Here is a 15,458-nt window from a genome sequence, read left to right on the forward strand (position 1 = left end):
CATGGGGAGTCATTCATTACTGGCTACTTGGAGGAAAAAGGAATAGAGGGAATTCCTGTATGCACATACATTACATAGCTTGCAAACCTAACAGGTATTTCCTCTGTGAAGCTCAGTTCAAATACTATAGACCCAGACCATCCAAACAGCACCATATTTGAGTCTTATTATACAATTCTGAAAAATGGTAAGTGTTGCCTCGACTTTTCACCCTTGTTTAACTTATATCACAATGATAAATAATAAAAATGATGCATATGTAAAAGTGTAAAGAATGTCTTTGTTCAAAAACATTAACTTTTATTTTTGAAATGAAGGAATATTTACAAGAAAAATCAAAACAATGGCAGGTTAATGTCATGTACATTACTAAATACAAAAAATATATCATTGAAAAAAAATAAACCACATCTTCAAAACGCTTTCATTTCTGACACACCAGTCTGAAAAAATAGAAATAAAAATAAACAGCTGAGCTTACTCCTGGGATAAAGGTTCAGCAACGAAACCAATCCCGCTTTAAGAAAAGGAGAGACGCACAGCCTTACGGTCAGTGCTTGTACCTGGATGTTCAGTGCACACAGACATTCACAGCAACCATTGAATGGTAGTGCACAGGTAGAGAGGCTCGTCTGCAACTAAAACAGCATTTTAGTGGCTCCAGTAATATTGCAAACAAAGCCAGGGGAATGTCTTTTTGTTCCTAAAAGCTGTACTGTAACCCCCTCTGGACTGAAAGAACTACAGTTCCCTACATGCTCAAATGCCACATCAAACAGCACTCCAATACAAAAATAAAAGATTGCGAACGAAGTTTGGAAGGTTGTAGACTTCATGGGTGTTACTATTGTTGTTTTCTTTTTGTGGTCACAAGAAAACTAAAGTTGGTAATATTGTACTCGCATTACATTTTTCACCTGATCACGAGAAGCCATCATAATGATCAAAATATTCTTAATTATTCTCTCATGATCTCGACATAATTATCTCGTGATCAATCTTGACATGAATCACTCTGCATTCTCACCATTATTAGAAAAGATGCACAATATGGAGCATTCATCCATCTATTCATAATCCACAAACATTATGCCATCTCTACCTAACACTGCTTTGTATCCAAGGCCATTATAAGATGACTTGCACAGGTCTACCATCACATCCTGTAAGGGAATATAATAGTGACCATACATGGACTCTTCCTTTGGATGTAGTTGCATCAGTTTATAAACAGTGTTAAATTCTGGTATCAAATATGAGTGACATTTGGCAATGCTGCTGATTGTAGAGGATTATTCCTGTGTCGCAATCTATAGCGTTATTATCTAATGATCATGAGAAGACCACATGGGTTATGTCGAGATCACAAACTTTAGTGCTTACAAGAACTAATGGAATAATTTATCTATTACATGATGTGGACAAAATAAAACATAAAAACAATAGCGAGAAAGAAACACCTGGGGACACCACTGCCAAGGCTGTACAATATTTTAACAGTCAAGTATGTTTATGAAATTTGAATCTTCACCTAGAATTGGATGTGCACGGTTTATGCCAGTGTATTCAAAGCATGGCAGCCCACCGGGCCTACGCATCGGGATGTTTGGGGGGCTCTGTTGGAAACCTAGATATAATAGTTAGGATGCTCACCAGCCACATTTATTGGTTAACACACTTCATTGACAACACCCCCCCCACCAAGTCACGGGTCGACAAAGTGCAGCCGCCGGCAGAACAAAAATGGCCATCAAGCACACCAGGACAACTCCCAGTGGTGAGCTGCCATATCGGTCCGTAAAGGTTTTACCAGCCGTCAGTCTCTTTACCGTTGTTGTGTCAAAGTCTTTTACACCGTCAGATAGAGTTTCCCTCCCATTGCAACTGCGTTTCTTATAGTGCCCCCTCTCCTCAGTGGCTCGGGTTAGGATAAGGTTACATGTTAAGGTAACGAGAAACACAACAACGGGAGAACAGACTTGGAGACAACACCGGACCTCACTGTGGACCTGTGTGGAAAATTTGCAAATTTATTCAAAACTCCCATGTATGGCAGTATTATGGAATCCTTTTAATGTATGATCCATGCTAAAATCAACTCACTTATTCCATGGCTTCCTGAATCTCCACTACATTTAACTGAAATCTAAACAAGACAAGAAATACTCTAATAACTAACAAAATAGGAATAGAAAATAACTTCCTTGGCCAAGTTAACACCCATGGCTTCTACAGCCCCCCTGTAAAGGAGCCACTGTCTGAATATGAAAACAAATGAGCAGTCCAAGACAAGTGCAAATCCTCCCTGAGACTGGTCCATGTACTTACACAGACATCAGATTCAGCATTAAACAACCAAGTACCCTACAAGGAGACTAAACAGGTCACACTGACCGGCCTAAAATTGTGTTTGGTGCCATTTGGACAGCTCCAGTAGCACTGTTTTCATACAACATATAAGACAAAACACGGGGATTTATCATCATCAATCAGTCACTACAATGGCTCTGAGAGCAGCATGTAAACCAGACTGGTCAGAAATCAAGTGGATCACAAAAAATGTTGAAGTGGATCACACAATTATTATTGCTAAAATAATTATCACTTTGATTTATTTGAATGATAAACACCCTCCAGATACCTGACCAGGAGCTGGTCTCCATCCACAGATATGTAGAGCTGTGAGATATCACAGTAACTGGAGATGCGTGGGGAAGAGCTGAGTGAAGTGATTCAGCATGTGGTGCTCCAATATTCTTGAGGGACTCGGTCCTCTGGTGGCTGACAAAAGGACATTAAGTCATCATGTGTCTCTGAGCTGGCCTCGGCTCTGCAGGCTCTGGAAGTGGGCCTCCTTCAGGATGCGGTTGATCTGCAGGTAGGACACCAGGTTTGTAGGGCCGGCCAGTTCTGAGGAGTCGCCAGAGCTGAGGGGACTGCAGGGGCCCACAACACACCGACTGCTACAGCTCCCAGCAGCATGTTCTGGACTGCTGATGCTGCTGTTGCTCTCACTGTTGGATGACTGAAATGCAACATGTCAACATTAGCAGTGTGCTAGGAAATGTAGTCCACCGTTTATGGTATGAATCTTTCAACATCAAGGCGTTCTACAATCACATGGAAATAAATTTCAGAGACTATAGTGGCATTCAGTTTAGTCTTTCATTTTGTGAAATTCAAAGACTCAAAACTGACATGTTTCGAGGTCAGGTATGACATTTGCCGAAACAACACAATGACCTCATCACCCATGAAGCCTCTAAAAAAGACTCACATAGATATGCTGGAGTGCAAGCTGTGAAAACATGATGCGAACTGTACACGGACAACTTAGTGAAAGCGGCACATTAGCAGAGCAGCAGCAACTTCAGTACTCGATGTATGTCAACAAAGGATTGTGCGTTCATGCACAGTATTGAGTGTGGGTCACCCAAGTTTCAGCTCTGAAAACCCAATACACAATCAAAGTAGTTACAGAAAAATAGTGTAAAAATACACTTCAGGTCAATTTATATGCATATAGCTCAAGTAAGATGCAAGCCGTTATGTGGCCTATGTAGACAGCTGGATTGATTAAAATAGAAGCAAATCTGTTCTGGAAGTTAAGTGCTTGAGACGGATGACTGAAAAACGCGGATGCAACACCTCCTGTGTAGTTGTGTCGTTTGTCCCAAGCAAACTCTGATGTGGTTAATTTGTGTTTTGAAAGCACCAACACATGTGATTTTAGTGTGATTGCAAAAGCAGAACTACTATTACATCCCTCCCATGATATCGATCATGGGAACTGTCAAGAAAGCGATCTCCTGTGTGATCTATGTAACTTGGCAAAAATAATTTGATGCTGTAACACATACTCGTCACCACAAGTGTGAGGACTTCCCACAATTTAAAAAGTCTTCAGTTAATCATTGAAAGTGAAAAGAAGTTACAAAGGACGACATAATTAAGGTACAAGATGCTCTTTTTTATCCTGGTTCTCCCTCATTGTCACTATCTGTGACATCTGAGATCCAGATGCAGTTTTGATTAATAATGTTCATAAATACCCGTTTCTTTATGCGCTCATTGTTACCACCAGCAAAAAAGCATACACATAAGATACAGTAAATTACTAGATGATTTTTTTTTCAGTCCCCAAGTGCGATTCCCTTATGTGGGCACATGCAACGCTCATGATGCAGGATGATTGTCGTCAAAACTGTCCAATGAATGACTTACCTGTCAGTGCATATAACTTCATGTTTACACCCAGATTGTTTGTTTGCTTGTAATAAATCTCAGTGAACAGATACAATGTATCTTTTTGATTGTTTTTTTGATTCAGACTAAGTGAACCGAACTACAGACGTAAAAGCAACCTTATGTCTAACAAAAACTGGTGCTACTTAAAAGTTAATTGAGGACAATTGTTTGCCCAGTTTCTATTTCAGTTTCTTCAGTATTAAGATTTTATATCCACTGACACATGTTTGTACCTCAGAGTCCCAAGCATCCCGGCCTGGCTCAGGAGAGAGAGGGTGAGCTCTGCTCTGCCTTTTGGCTTGGGGCACCAGGTGGCCACTCTCCTCATCACCACCACTGCGCTGCCGTTTCCTGTTTGGGCACAAATATACACACACATATATGCAATCACTGGGCTGGTCATACATCAATGTATAGTCTCACCAATCTGTTAAAAAAAAAAAAAAAAACACCAAAGGAAGGTTGCTAGATTTTTAAGCAAAGACAGTATATTATCTTTCCACTCTCATCTGGTTCTGCCAAAGTGTACACATAACGCTATACTGGCATCATATTAAATGTTAAAGTCATTACATAATGACTGACAGCATTGCAAGCTGCGCTGTTGTACCCAAAATAGGCTAGCTGTGTTACGAACGGTTAAACAATCAGAACAAAGAAAGTTAATTGTGTAATTGTCAAATTCATACGGTTATGTCGCTGGCCTAACAAATGCGCGACCAACTGCTGCTCGCATATGTGAATCCCGATCATCTGTAGCATAAGGAACAGCCTTTTAAATGGCTGAGGATAGCGGCTAATAAAGGCCACAGTAACGTTACTCAGCTATTTGTTTCAGAAAACATTTACTCGTTATATTAACTACGGAACACCTCGCTCACCTGTTTTCAGTCAACATATGATGACACTAAATCAACCACGACGAGTTTCCTTGTTGTGTTTGTTCTGACCAGACTGGAGGACCCGGCTGGTTGATGCTATCGACTTGTAAACGTAGCTTGTTTCCTGTCAGTCGATGGCCTGTCACCTGAGTTAGCAAAACTAACCTTGTCTGGCTAGCTAATTACGCTGAACAATGACGTGGTGCAATTGGTCATTTTTGTAACACTGACAAATATAGCGAATAATTACAAATTCCACATTCTATTAAACTACAAAAGGTGTGAGGATAACGGGCTAGCTAGTTAACAAGCCAGTCTCAAACGCTTTATCATTAGTTACAAGCTAACGCTAACGTCGCCGCTAGCTAACCTTCTTAGCTGACGCTCTCAATTAGTTAGCTGACTACAGCGCATATTGCAGAATTGGCGCCGTTTCTTTCATGGAAGGCTAATAATCTTTGCACCGCAAGCCGAGTAAAATTTCGGCTCTTTGAGCTCAATTTAGTTAGCGATATTAGCCCGAGATACAGCCAACCGCGGCAGTTGTGTTTACATGGCACTGCGGCTGCGCAAAGACGGCAGCGACTAGTAATGGTGCTTTCAGGGGCTGTCAGGAAAATTATATTTACTTATGTAATGGTAGTTGGTGAATTAGAGTAGAGTATCCTGTACATCAAGAGATGTAAAGAGTAGTGAGCGCGACAGTCATAATGATAACAATGGTAACAAAAGTAATGTACCCTATTCCTTATTTTGGGTTGCACGTATGTTACACACATAAGCTAATTTCGGAAAGAAACTTGAATATCACGAGCAGCACTTCAAAGCAACATGAAAAGACGCTGGTGCAGATTTTGCAGCGTATTAGTCTTCAAGAACGCTGCTTACTAATTTAATGATTCATTGAAGTTTGCTAAACGCCATAACTTTATCAATTAGTGTCCTGCTATAAAAATGTAATTAGCCTTAATCAGACACCCCCAGTAGACAAATATTGGCCTATGGCCTGGCACAATATGATTTTTCCCAAAAGATGTCGCTGTTTACAATAGAAACGTTTTATTCCACACATGGAGGTAGATGTAATAATTGCTTTACGGGTTGAAATTACCGAACTCTCTGCAATAAAAAATCTACAATGTAACAGGTGCAGCAGCCCACCTACCCATAAAACAATTATGGTTAATTTATAACCTACCAAAGTATGGGACAATTTCCAGCCTAAGGACATAAGAAAAACATATTGTTTTGAATAGCAGTTCAAATGCTGGACACAAAACATCCAACCGTAGTGAAGGGTTGACATCTTCTCAACCCGGAAGTCACACCCTGTCGTGCAGCCCGTCCAGCCAGCCAATAGTGTAAAAAAAAAAAAACGCCTCCGCCAATGACTCAAGCGAAAGACGGAGGTGAGATTATCGGGGATTCTCAGCAGCAGCGGTCCTGTTAGTATTAAGGGAAATAATCACAATGGGCAGCACCGATTCAAAACTGAACTTCAGGAAAGCGGTGATTCAGCTGACAACAAAAACACAGGTATATGCGCTTCCATACTCTTGAATAAAGGATTACATAGAGAGACAGAGCCGATGAGCGCACCGGAGAGCATCACCGAGGAGATGAGATAACGCTTTTCATGTAGCAGGAAAAACATGGTCTCATATTGCTAACAGACCTTTAAATTTACATATGTTTATTTTACATAATCGAAATGTTTATAATGTCGATGTTTAAGATTGCATGCACCGAACTACAAATAGATTGCATTTGTCATAAACTGTTGGATTAAATGACGGTCGATTATGCGATGCAGATTACCACAAACCTTCATCCAGTCTGTGCATGTTTAGTTTTGACGATAAGATAAGTGATGGCGTAGTTGAATCAAAGCTGGTGACGCAGGTCTCGAAATGACCACGTTTGCAGATGCGGCAGGTGGACTGTGCTTGGATCAGTGTGCCAGATAATGCCTCCTCACTGTTGCTGGAACAGAGGTTGTTTACATTGCCATTAGCTAGGCCTCGGATGAGCTGCACAATGCAAGACTAAACAACCATGTATGAATTATGATGAAAAGGGCACAATGATCTTTTAACGCACTGCAATGCCATACAAGATCAGTCAGGCCAATTTTTATTTGAAATCTCACTGACATGAAATGCTCCCGTTGACTCAGTTCTAAGGGAAGTAAAATGTAAACATATTTTCTACAGCCAGTGGAAGCCACAGACGATGCCTTCTGGGACCAGTTCTGGGCAGACACCACCACCACGGTCCAGGATGTTTTTGCACTGGTGCCAGCTGCAGAGATAAGAGCTGTTCGAGAGGAGTCCCCCTCAAATTTAGCAACCCTCTGCTATAAGGTAGTGCTCATAGAAAACATCACTGACATCTATGCACAATGTTTCATTTTTGCATGCTTACATTAAAGCTGCCTAGTGGAATAATATTATTTTTAAAACGATGCAGGATTTTGTTGGTTAGAGCCCAGCACTGGCGTCTGTCAGCCAGGCACTGCCTCATGCTCTCAAATGTGGGAATATGTGAGTCAATTCCCCTTCCTTTCCCCTCGCTTCCTGTCTCTTTCTCCCAGCTTCCATTTGAAGCTGCCTATCAGAGACAAAACAGGCATACTGGGTACTTAGAGCCTAATTAAATAAAGAGGAGAAGAGGAGAGCCCTTGAAGCTGGGCGGATTCAAAGGGGTTTGTTAACTATTTTAGACACAGGCTGCAGCGTGCTGTTGATGAAATGTAGATAATGAATCATTTTCAACAGTAAATCTATGTCAAAGGCCCAAAACAGCAGCAAATGGCCCTGTCTCAGGCAAAATATTTTCATTGTTAAAAGAAACAAAGTGTAGATATGTAGTGTACTCCCCAGTGTAATTGATATCAAGTATAAACAGACTTTAATGAACAATTTACAAGGTGCTGCACATAGCTTCATGTTTACTGACCCAAACAAAATCGAGACACTTCAGCATTGTCGACAGTTGCCTTTGTTCAGATGTTGCATCTTTGCTCTCAAAAATCAAATTCATTATGTGTCTAGTTGATGACATAAATAAGACATTTTATATTATAAGAATATGTTCATTGTGATGGTTTTTCTTCACTGCCCACACGATCAGCTTACAAAGAATCTGATTTTCAAAAACAGCATTACCATAATTTATAATGGAAAAACATGCCAGAAACTACTATGTTTGTTGTCATACTGTGCATGTTGACTGAGTGATGCCTCATTAACCAACTGCAAAGCAGCGCCGATGTTGCTGAAGCAAATCGGATTACTAAGATTGAATTTAAAAAACACTATAGCAAGCTTTATTGGTCTGATGTAAAACAATCGAACAATTTGCCCGGCTCACTAGAGGTTCCCATTCCATACATACTCCTTCTCATGTGACTCCTGACTCTTCAGGCCGTGGAGAAGCTGGTGCAGGGTGCAGAGTCTGGCTGCCCCACAGAGAGGGAGAAGCAGGTGATCCTGAACTGCACTTGCATCCTGACCCGCATCCTTCCCTACATCTTTGAGGACCAGGACTGGAGAGGATTCTTCTGGTCGACGGTGCCTGGCGCTGGGCGGGCTGGGGTGAGTGGACAAAGAAAAAGGAAAGATTATTTTAAGAATTAAAAACATGTGTTAACATAATCAGGCAGCAACACTGTCGCTTGCACAATCTCCCTTTGAACACAACATGCTTTTGTTTGTTGCTAAAAATATATCTCAGTTACAAAAATACAAAATTGTGAGGCTTCCCAGAGTCTTACTCACTCTAGTTATACAATATAATGAATACATAAAGGTTATAAACCCATCCTTTTCATGAGTATATATCTGTGACTCAGCTGATCATTTCAGTTGGTTCCTTTATTCCAGTTGTAAGGAGGTATATTTACCTTTTCTCCTGTAGATCAGGAAATGTGATGCTGCAAGGTAAATTCAGCTGCACTGAGTCATTTTACCATTTCCGTCATTATTTTTTTCAGTCAATGGTATGGAATAACATTCAACATTTGGATTTAGTCTCATAAATATAACCTTCCTTTCCAGACAGATGAGCTGGATGATGATGACGGAGCTCGACCACTGGCCGAGTCGCTGCTCCTGGCTATCGCTGACCTGCTCTTCTGCCCTGACTTCACTGTGCACAGCCACAAGCGAGGCCCTGTGAGTACCCAGTGTCCTGAAACACTGTGAAGTCCAGTGTCATCAACTTGACATCTCACCACCATCCAAGAAAAAAAACAAAACTGCTGCTGACACATTGCGATAATAGTGGAACACAAACATTTCATATTTTTTCTCTCTCTTTACTCTAATTGAATTGTTTTAAAGGTTAGACATATTTTTTTAAGCGCCACTTCCTTCTTCCTGGTCTAAAGTTGCCCAACCAACCTGTCATTCAAGTTTCTCTGAGTAGAAGACAGAAACAGATAGTGATGGATGATACACTCAGCGTCACCAGGAAGAATTTCTCACGAGTAAGGAGTTGCATGACCGATCGCAACTCTGCAGATCACAATGAGCTCTTGAGCGGTGTAAACTTCCCTGGTAAACTGCATTATAGTATGCTCATTATTTCCCCGTCATTCTATATTTACATTTGCCATTAAACCACATCATGCAAAAATGGGCTCAGATTTAGCTCTTCACAGAACTTAGTTGAAAGTAACTGTTCTCTAAGACAATGTTCACTGATAGTGCCAAAGCAGGAAGAAGCATAAGTGTAGGAAGGCGAAAATAAAGCTGTGTAGGCTGTTATGGTGAGCAAAGCGTTTGACTTTGGAGATGACTTACCAACATTCTCCATTTAACAATGATAATTTTTCCATAATCCTGATGATTTTGTTGCCCAACCTTAACCTTGCATAAACAGTAGTTTATGCACTATGATCATCATGTGTTCAGATTCTTAAACAAGTTGTTTTAGTTTCCAACGCTTAACATAACACATAACATAACACTACCTTAACTAGACACATCGAAAAACATTTCATTTTAATATGCACGATTAAACAACCTAATATTTTTAGGTTTAAGGAGATGTTGCAGAAAGTATAGACAACCAGAAATGTAATTGCAATGTCACTGAACACATGTTCTGAGAAATGTTTTTTTACAATTTGAAAAAAACTATTACATTTGAATGTTTTTGTTTGTTTTGTTTTTTTTGCCCCACCCAGGACTCTGTAGAGAACATGCAGTCTATAGACAGCTGTGAATACATATGGGAGGCAGGGGTGGGCTTTGCACAGTCCCCTCCACTCAACTACATCCATGACCTGAATAGGTGAGTCGGCCGACTGTGTCCAGCTGTGTTTGGCAAGACATGTATCACGATCAGTGTATCGTTACTGTCTCATCTACACGTCGGATTGACCGGGTTTTTGTTTCTCTCCACCTCTGTGTCTTTGTCTCTGACCCTCTTCAGGACAGAGTTGCTGAGATTGTTACTAACCTGCTTCTCTGAGGCCATGTACTTGCCTCCATCATCAGACAACAGTGTCCTCAACCCTTGGGTGACTTTCTTCTGCTCCACAGAAAATAGGTGATATAAAAACCACGCATGTTTGAACAACGTGACGACGTGCATTCATCAAATCGTCAGTTGTTTTTTTTGTTTTTTTTTATCTGATTTTTTAAATGGCACAAGAAGTAAAACCTTGATTATGCAAGTTCACATTCATGTGAATAAACAGACTACCTGTAAGCAGATTTATCTGACAAAAAGGTCCACTTACTAGGTTTTTCAGAGCTTACAAACGCATCTCATGATCTTCATCACAAGTGGAGTTTGCTCAGTTTTCATGGAGATGGTTGTGGCTGAGTTGTCAGTGAGATGTGAATGAAATTTCAGAAATAAAAGCTTGTAAGTTGACCTTAAATTAACATTTTTTGAAAAAACTATTTCCAAATTCATAAATTTGAACTCTCAAGTCTGTCTGTATTTCCACATTATTTTTCTCTTCAGGATTTCACTACATCATTTCTGTGTTGACTAACATAGGACAGTTCATTAGAAATTACAGTACGTTATAATTTAAGAAAGAGACTCACAGATGCACATGATTCGCTCAGATTGGTCTTCATGTCTTTGCCCTTAGACATGCTCTGCCTCTGTTCACCTCTCTGCTGAATGTGGTGTGTGCCTACGATCCTGTGGGCTACGGCATCCCTTACAACCACCTGCTCTTCTCTGACTACCGGGAGCAGCTAGTGGAGCAGGCTGTACAGATCCTTATTGTGACGCTGGAGCACGACGGAGGGGTTCCCCACCGCCCTGCCTCCCCATCCAGCATGGAGGAACAAGAGGTACGACACCTAGACCTCAGGGAAAAAAAAAAATCAATGAATCGACTATATGGCACGTGTTTAATGTCATTGAAATAAATCTCTGTATCTTTGTGCAGTCTACAGGCCCCGAAAACCTGTTTGTGAATTATTTGTCAAGGATTCACAGAGAGGAGGTACTCTTATCATCCTTTCTGTAAAATACGCAAAGATTTTCCCTGTTAAGATCACCTGTCCAAAGCTTCTTGTGTTCTCCTGCTGGCAGGACTTTGACTTTGTACTGAAGGGCCTGGCTCGTCTGCTGACCAACCCTTTGACTCAGACTTATCTGCCTAACTCCACAAAGAAGATCCAGTTCCACCAAGAGCTGTTGGTTCTCTTCTGGAAGCTGTGCGACTTCAATAAGGTTGGAGAGAACTATAATGAAGAGTTTCTTTGGTCAGATGAGGCATTAAAAGTCTGTGCTGTCTTTATTCAACACAGACCTCTTTGTTTTTCCATGGCAGAAGTTCCTGTTTTTTGTCCTGAAGAGCAGTGATGTGTTGGATATTCTGGTTCCCATACTCTACTACCTGAACGATGCGAGGGCTGACCAGTGTAAGTCTCACCTCAGTGTTATCACTTCCCTTGCTACTAACAAGCCTCTGCCTTACATGTGAGTTTATTTTGACGTGTTTTCCTCGGGTGCAGCCCGTGTAGGACTCATGCACATTGGCGTGTTCATTTTGCTGCTGCTGAGCGGGGAGAGAAACTTTGGCGTGCGCTTGAATAAGCCCTACTCCATCCATGTACCGATGGACATCCCGGTGTTCACAGGGACTCATGCTGACCTGCTTATAGTGGTGAGACACCTGCGACATTTCATAGTCTGGACTGGTATTGTTCTTTATTGCTGGCTGATTTAAAAAAAACAGCTCATGTTCACCGCTGTTACTCTGTTTGCTTTGTAGGTGTTTCACAAGATAATCACCACAGGCCACCAGCGTCTCCAGCCTCTGTTCGACTGTCTGCTCACCATTGTTGTAAATGGTGAATTGCTTTGGCGCCATCTGTTGGGCAATACGCAGACTTGACTTGCAACATCAAATATTATAAAGTTTTGTCATGTCATAAGAAATAATTGTCTTTACATGTTTGATTAGTTAGAAAATTACTGTTTTTATTTTTTTTTACATGATTATTATGTTCCTTCTGTTTATTCTGCAGTGTCTCCCTACTTGAAGAGCCTGTCCATGGTGGCAGCAAATAAACTGCTCCACCTGCTGGAGGCCTTCTCCACCAGCTGGTTTCTGTTCTCTGCAGCCCAGAACCATCACCTTGTATTCTTCCTTCTTGAGGCTTTTAACAATATTATCCAGTACCAGTTTGACGGTGAGAGAAAGCTTGACTGTTATAAACTTCAAAGTATTAGAAAGGGCTTTTTGTTTTGAAGCTTTTGCAGACACATCTGCGCGTATAAAATCTGTCCATTCATTCACCTCCAGGAAACTGCAACCTGGTGTACGCCATCATTCGCAAACGTAACGTGTTCCATCAGCTGGCCAACCTGCCCTCCGATCCATCTTCAATTCAAAAAGCTTTGCAAAGGAAGAGGAAGTCACCAGATGTCATCTCCCGCACAAGCTCCCAGGAGACCGTGTCCATGGAGGGCTCTCACCCTGCTGTGCCAGCGGAGCCTGGTACACTGAAGACCAGTCTGGTCGCTATACCAGGTACTAACTCTGTATGCTATTTACTATTTGAGGGTTGAATTGGCTCATTGGTCAACTTACTTAGCTTTTCACATTTTGTAAAATAATTTCTATCTCTCGACTGCGAGGTAGTCTGTCTTGTTAGCATGAAATTTCACCAGACCTATCCTGCGAGTAGTCACTGGTTTTTCTGTTTTTCGTGCAGGCATCGATAAACTCACCGAGAAGTCACAGGTGTCAGAGGATGGCACCATGGTGTCCGTCCCAAAGACAGATTCCCCACACACCGTCCACCCAGACCAAAGCGCAGTCGCCGGGACCAGTGATACAGAGTCAAACTCAGGCAGAGATAATGAAGTAAGTGTGTGTGTCTGTGTGCATGCGTTTAAAAGCATATGCACTGTTGGTAAATCTATTTCTTCACATTATCAGGATGTTTTCTACACTGAAGCAGAAATGGAGAGAAGACGTTTGTCAAGTGCGTCCTCAACATCGTTTTGGGCTCCCACGCCAGATTGGGTCAGTAACATCTTTTCCTCTCATCCTTGCCTTAATTGTTTTTGGATATTTAACAGAATGGGTAATTGATGCAGATTTACCCCTTTTGCCCTAGGTGCTCTCCTGGAAGTGTAAGCTACCCTTGCAGACTATCATGCGTCTTCTACAAGTGTTAGTTCCCCAAGTGGAGAAGATCTGCATCGACAAGTATATAAACAATTCTGTTTCTTTTTTTGGTCAGAACATAAAAAGGTCACATATTGGCTGAGATTCTTTAGAAATATTTCCAGAATGTTTTTTTGCTCATGTTTCGCTGCAGGGGTTTGACAGATGAATCAGAGATCCTGAAGTTTCTCCAGCATGGCACATTAGTGGGTCTGCTGCCAGTTCCTCATCCTATCCTAATCAGAAAGTATCAGGCCAATGCAGGCACTGCCATGTGGTTTCGCACTTACATGTGGGGTGTCGTCTATTTGCGGTGAGTCAGGAGAAAGCATGAGCATTATGCAAATAGTCATCTTTTCACACCAACTAAAACTAATCTTATTCTGTTTTTTCTTTTTCTAGCAATGTGGACCCTCCTATCTGGTATGACACTGATGTCCGCCTTTTTGAGATTCAGAGGATGTAGACAGGCAGCTTCTTGACTTAAAAAAAAACAAAAAAAAACATGGGACTGCTCACCACCAGGGTTCATCTTCCCCTCAGTATCTGGTTTCCCGGTAAACCTCACTGTGTTTAACTTGCCAACATAATCATCCGTCTTCGTAATGCTTGCCCCTTACACCACTGACTTGGGTAGAGTCCCTAAGATGAGTGAGGAGATGACGCTCGAATAAAGAGGTCAGATGATAGAATTATCATTATTGCCCGTAACAACTGTGTTTGTACATTTCTTCAGACCTCAAGACCACAGAATGTCTGTCGAAGCACCAGGATGACTGGAGCGTTTGCTCTTTTGACAACATAGACGTGAGAGAGGAAATGTTTAACTTTTCAGTCAGACCTGTTATAGAAGATATGGTGCTTTCCAACAGAGGCTTTCCAACATATCTCAACTGGCACAATATTGGTGTTTCACGTTGTTGTACTTGCCATGCTTTAAAGTGAACTTGCACTCTTTACGAGTTGTCCGTTATTATGGTTGTAGTTTATGTGATTATGTAACTCTCCAGGACTTCGGAGACAATAATACAGATTGTATGTTTTGATGTATATGGCCAGGTTTAAGTTAAGATCTGGCTGGCTTATGCTTACAATGCTTGATGTTGAAAATTGTATTTTCCTTAAATTTTCCTGAAAATATATATTCATAAGCGTCTGTATTAGTCACATTACTGAAGTGTGTGCTTTAATGGAGACCAACTGCTGTGCAACTTTCAAGCAATACAAATACTTCAGAGGTGCCATTTACTCAGTGAGCACCTGCCTAGTTCACACAAACACTGTTAAACCTACACATATCCATATTAACTGCCCAACTATTGCGAGGTCTCATCTGTGGAATTTAGCCACAAAAATGCTGTGTGAAATGAAAGCTGCACTTTACACCATGACCACTAGAGTGCTCCACTCACATTTACACTGACAATTAAAAGCCAGTTGACACTTTCTCAAATCTCTTTGCAGGAATACATAGCCTAAATATTGAGGGGATGGTCTACAAATACATCTATAAATAGTACAACTTCATGATTTTAGATAAGGGGGGACAACAACAACACTGAATACCTTGTTAAAACCTTTGACAAGGGGTCACAAGCATTTTGCTTTGTTTTAAAATATTGGGAACCACTGCTCTAAGGCTACAACTGTTGCTGTTTATAAAGTTCAATAACAGA

General features: G+C 41.2%; 2 protein-coding genes across 3 annotated transcripts; one reads left to right on the top strand and one right to left on the bottom strand.

The window, feature by feature from the left end:
- Nucleotides 1–260: 260 nt before the first annotated feature.
- Nucleotides 261–5,703, bottom strand: LOC147818894 (protein VCF1). Of its 2 annotated transcripts, none has more exons than XM_087175077.1 (3): nucleotides 5,130–5,703; nucleotides 4,482–4,599; nucleotides 261–3,025 (listed from the first exon to the last, which is right to left on the bottom strand). In XM_087175077.1, exons 1-3 carry the CDS (start codon nucleotides 5,144–5,146, stop codon nucleotides 2,804–2,806), a joined length of 357 nt encoding a protein of 118 aa, XP_087031203.1. In that variant the 5' UTR covers nucleotides 5,147–5,703; the 3' UTR covers nucleotides 261–2,803. The 2 variants fall into 2 exon arrangements, with proteins under 2 accessions (XP_087031203.1, XP_087031204.1); XM_087175078.1 differs by lacking the exon at nucleotides 5,130–5,703 and adding an exon at nucleotides 4,926–5,070 and having other exon boundaries at nucleotides 4,482–4,606.
- An 825-nt stretch (nucleotides 5,704–6,528) lies between these two features.
- Nucleotides 6,529–14,938, top strand: hid1a (HID1 domain containing a). The gene is made up of 19 exons (XM_023410095.2): nucleotides 6,529–6,665; nucleotides 7,343–7,492; nucleotides 8,555–8,725; nucleotides 9,188–9,304; nucleotides 10,321–10,427; nucleotides 10,569–10,685; nucleotides 11,242–11,449; nucleotides 11,548–11,604; nucleotides 11,694–11,834; nucleotides 11,935–12,025; nucleotides 12,119–12,270; nucleotides 12,379–12,457; nucleotides 12,635–12,799; nucleotides 12,913–13,140; nucleotides 13,325–13,476; nucleotides 13,552–13,638; nucleotides 13,733–13,824; nucleotides 13,937–14,095; nucleotides 14,185–14,938. Exons 1-19 carry the CDS (start codon nucleotides 6,600–6,602, stop codon nucleotides 14,246–14,248), a joined length of 2,403 nt encoding a protein of 800 aa, XP_023265863.1. The 5' UTR covers nucleotides 6,529–6,599; the 3' UTR covers nucleotides 14,249–14,938.
- The last annotated feature ends 520 nt before the right edge of the window (nucleotides 14,939–15,458 follow it).

The sequence above is a fragment of the Seriola lalandi genome, unplaced genomic scaffold (genome assembly GCF_002814215.2).
Source record: "Seriola lalandi dorsalis isolate HSWRI2012SDOR001 ecotype SW California unplaced genomic scaffold, Sedor1 jcf7180002054412, whole genome shotgun sequence".
Lineage (NCBI taxonomy): Eukaryota > Metazoa > Chordata > Actinopteri > Carangiformes > Carangidae > Seriola > Seriola lalandi.

Coding starts and splice junctions, on each gene's coding strand:
- LOC147818894 (XM_087175078.1), bottom strand. CDS start 5,010: ATGCTACAGATGATCGGGATTCACATATGCGAGCAGCAGTTGGTCGCG. Junction 4,607..4,925: donor ACATAACCGTATGAATTTGA/CAATTACACAAT, acceptor TATATTTGTGCC/CAAACAGGAAACGGCAGCGC. Junction 3,026..4,481: donor GGGATGCTTGGGACTCTGAG/GTACAAACATGT, acceptor GTTGCATTTCAG/TCATCCAACAGTGAGAGCAA.
- hid1a (XM_023410095.2), top strand. CDS start 6,600: ATGGGCAGCACCGATTCAAAACTGAACTTCAGGAAAGCGGTGATTCAG. Junction 8,726..9,187: donor CTGGCGCTGGGCGGGCTGGG/GTGAGTGGACAA, acceptor CTTCCTTTCCAG/ACAGATGAGCTGGATGATGA. Junction 14,096..14,184: donor TGGGGTGTCGTCTATTTGCG/GTGAGTCAGGAG, acceptor TTCTTTTTCTAG/CAATGTGGACCCTCCTATCT.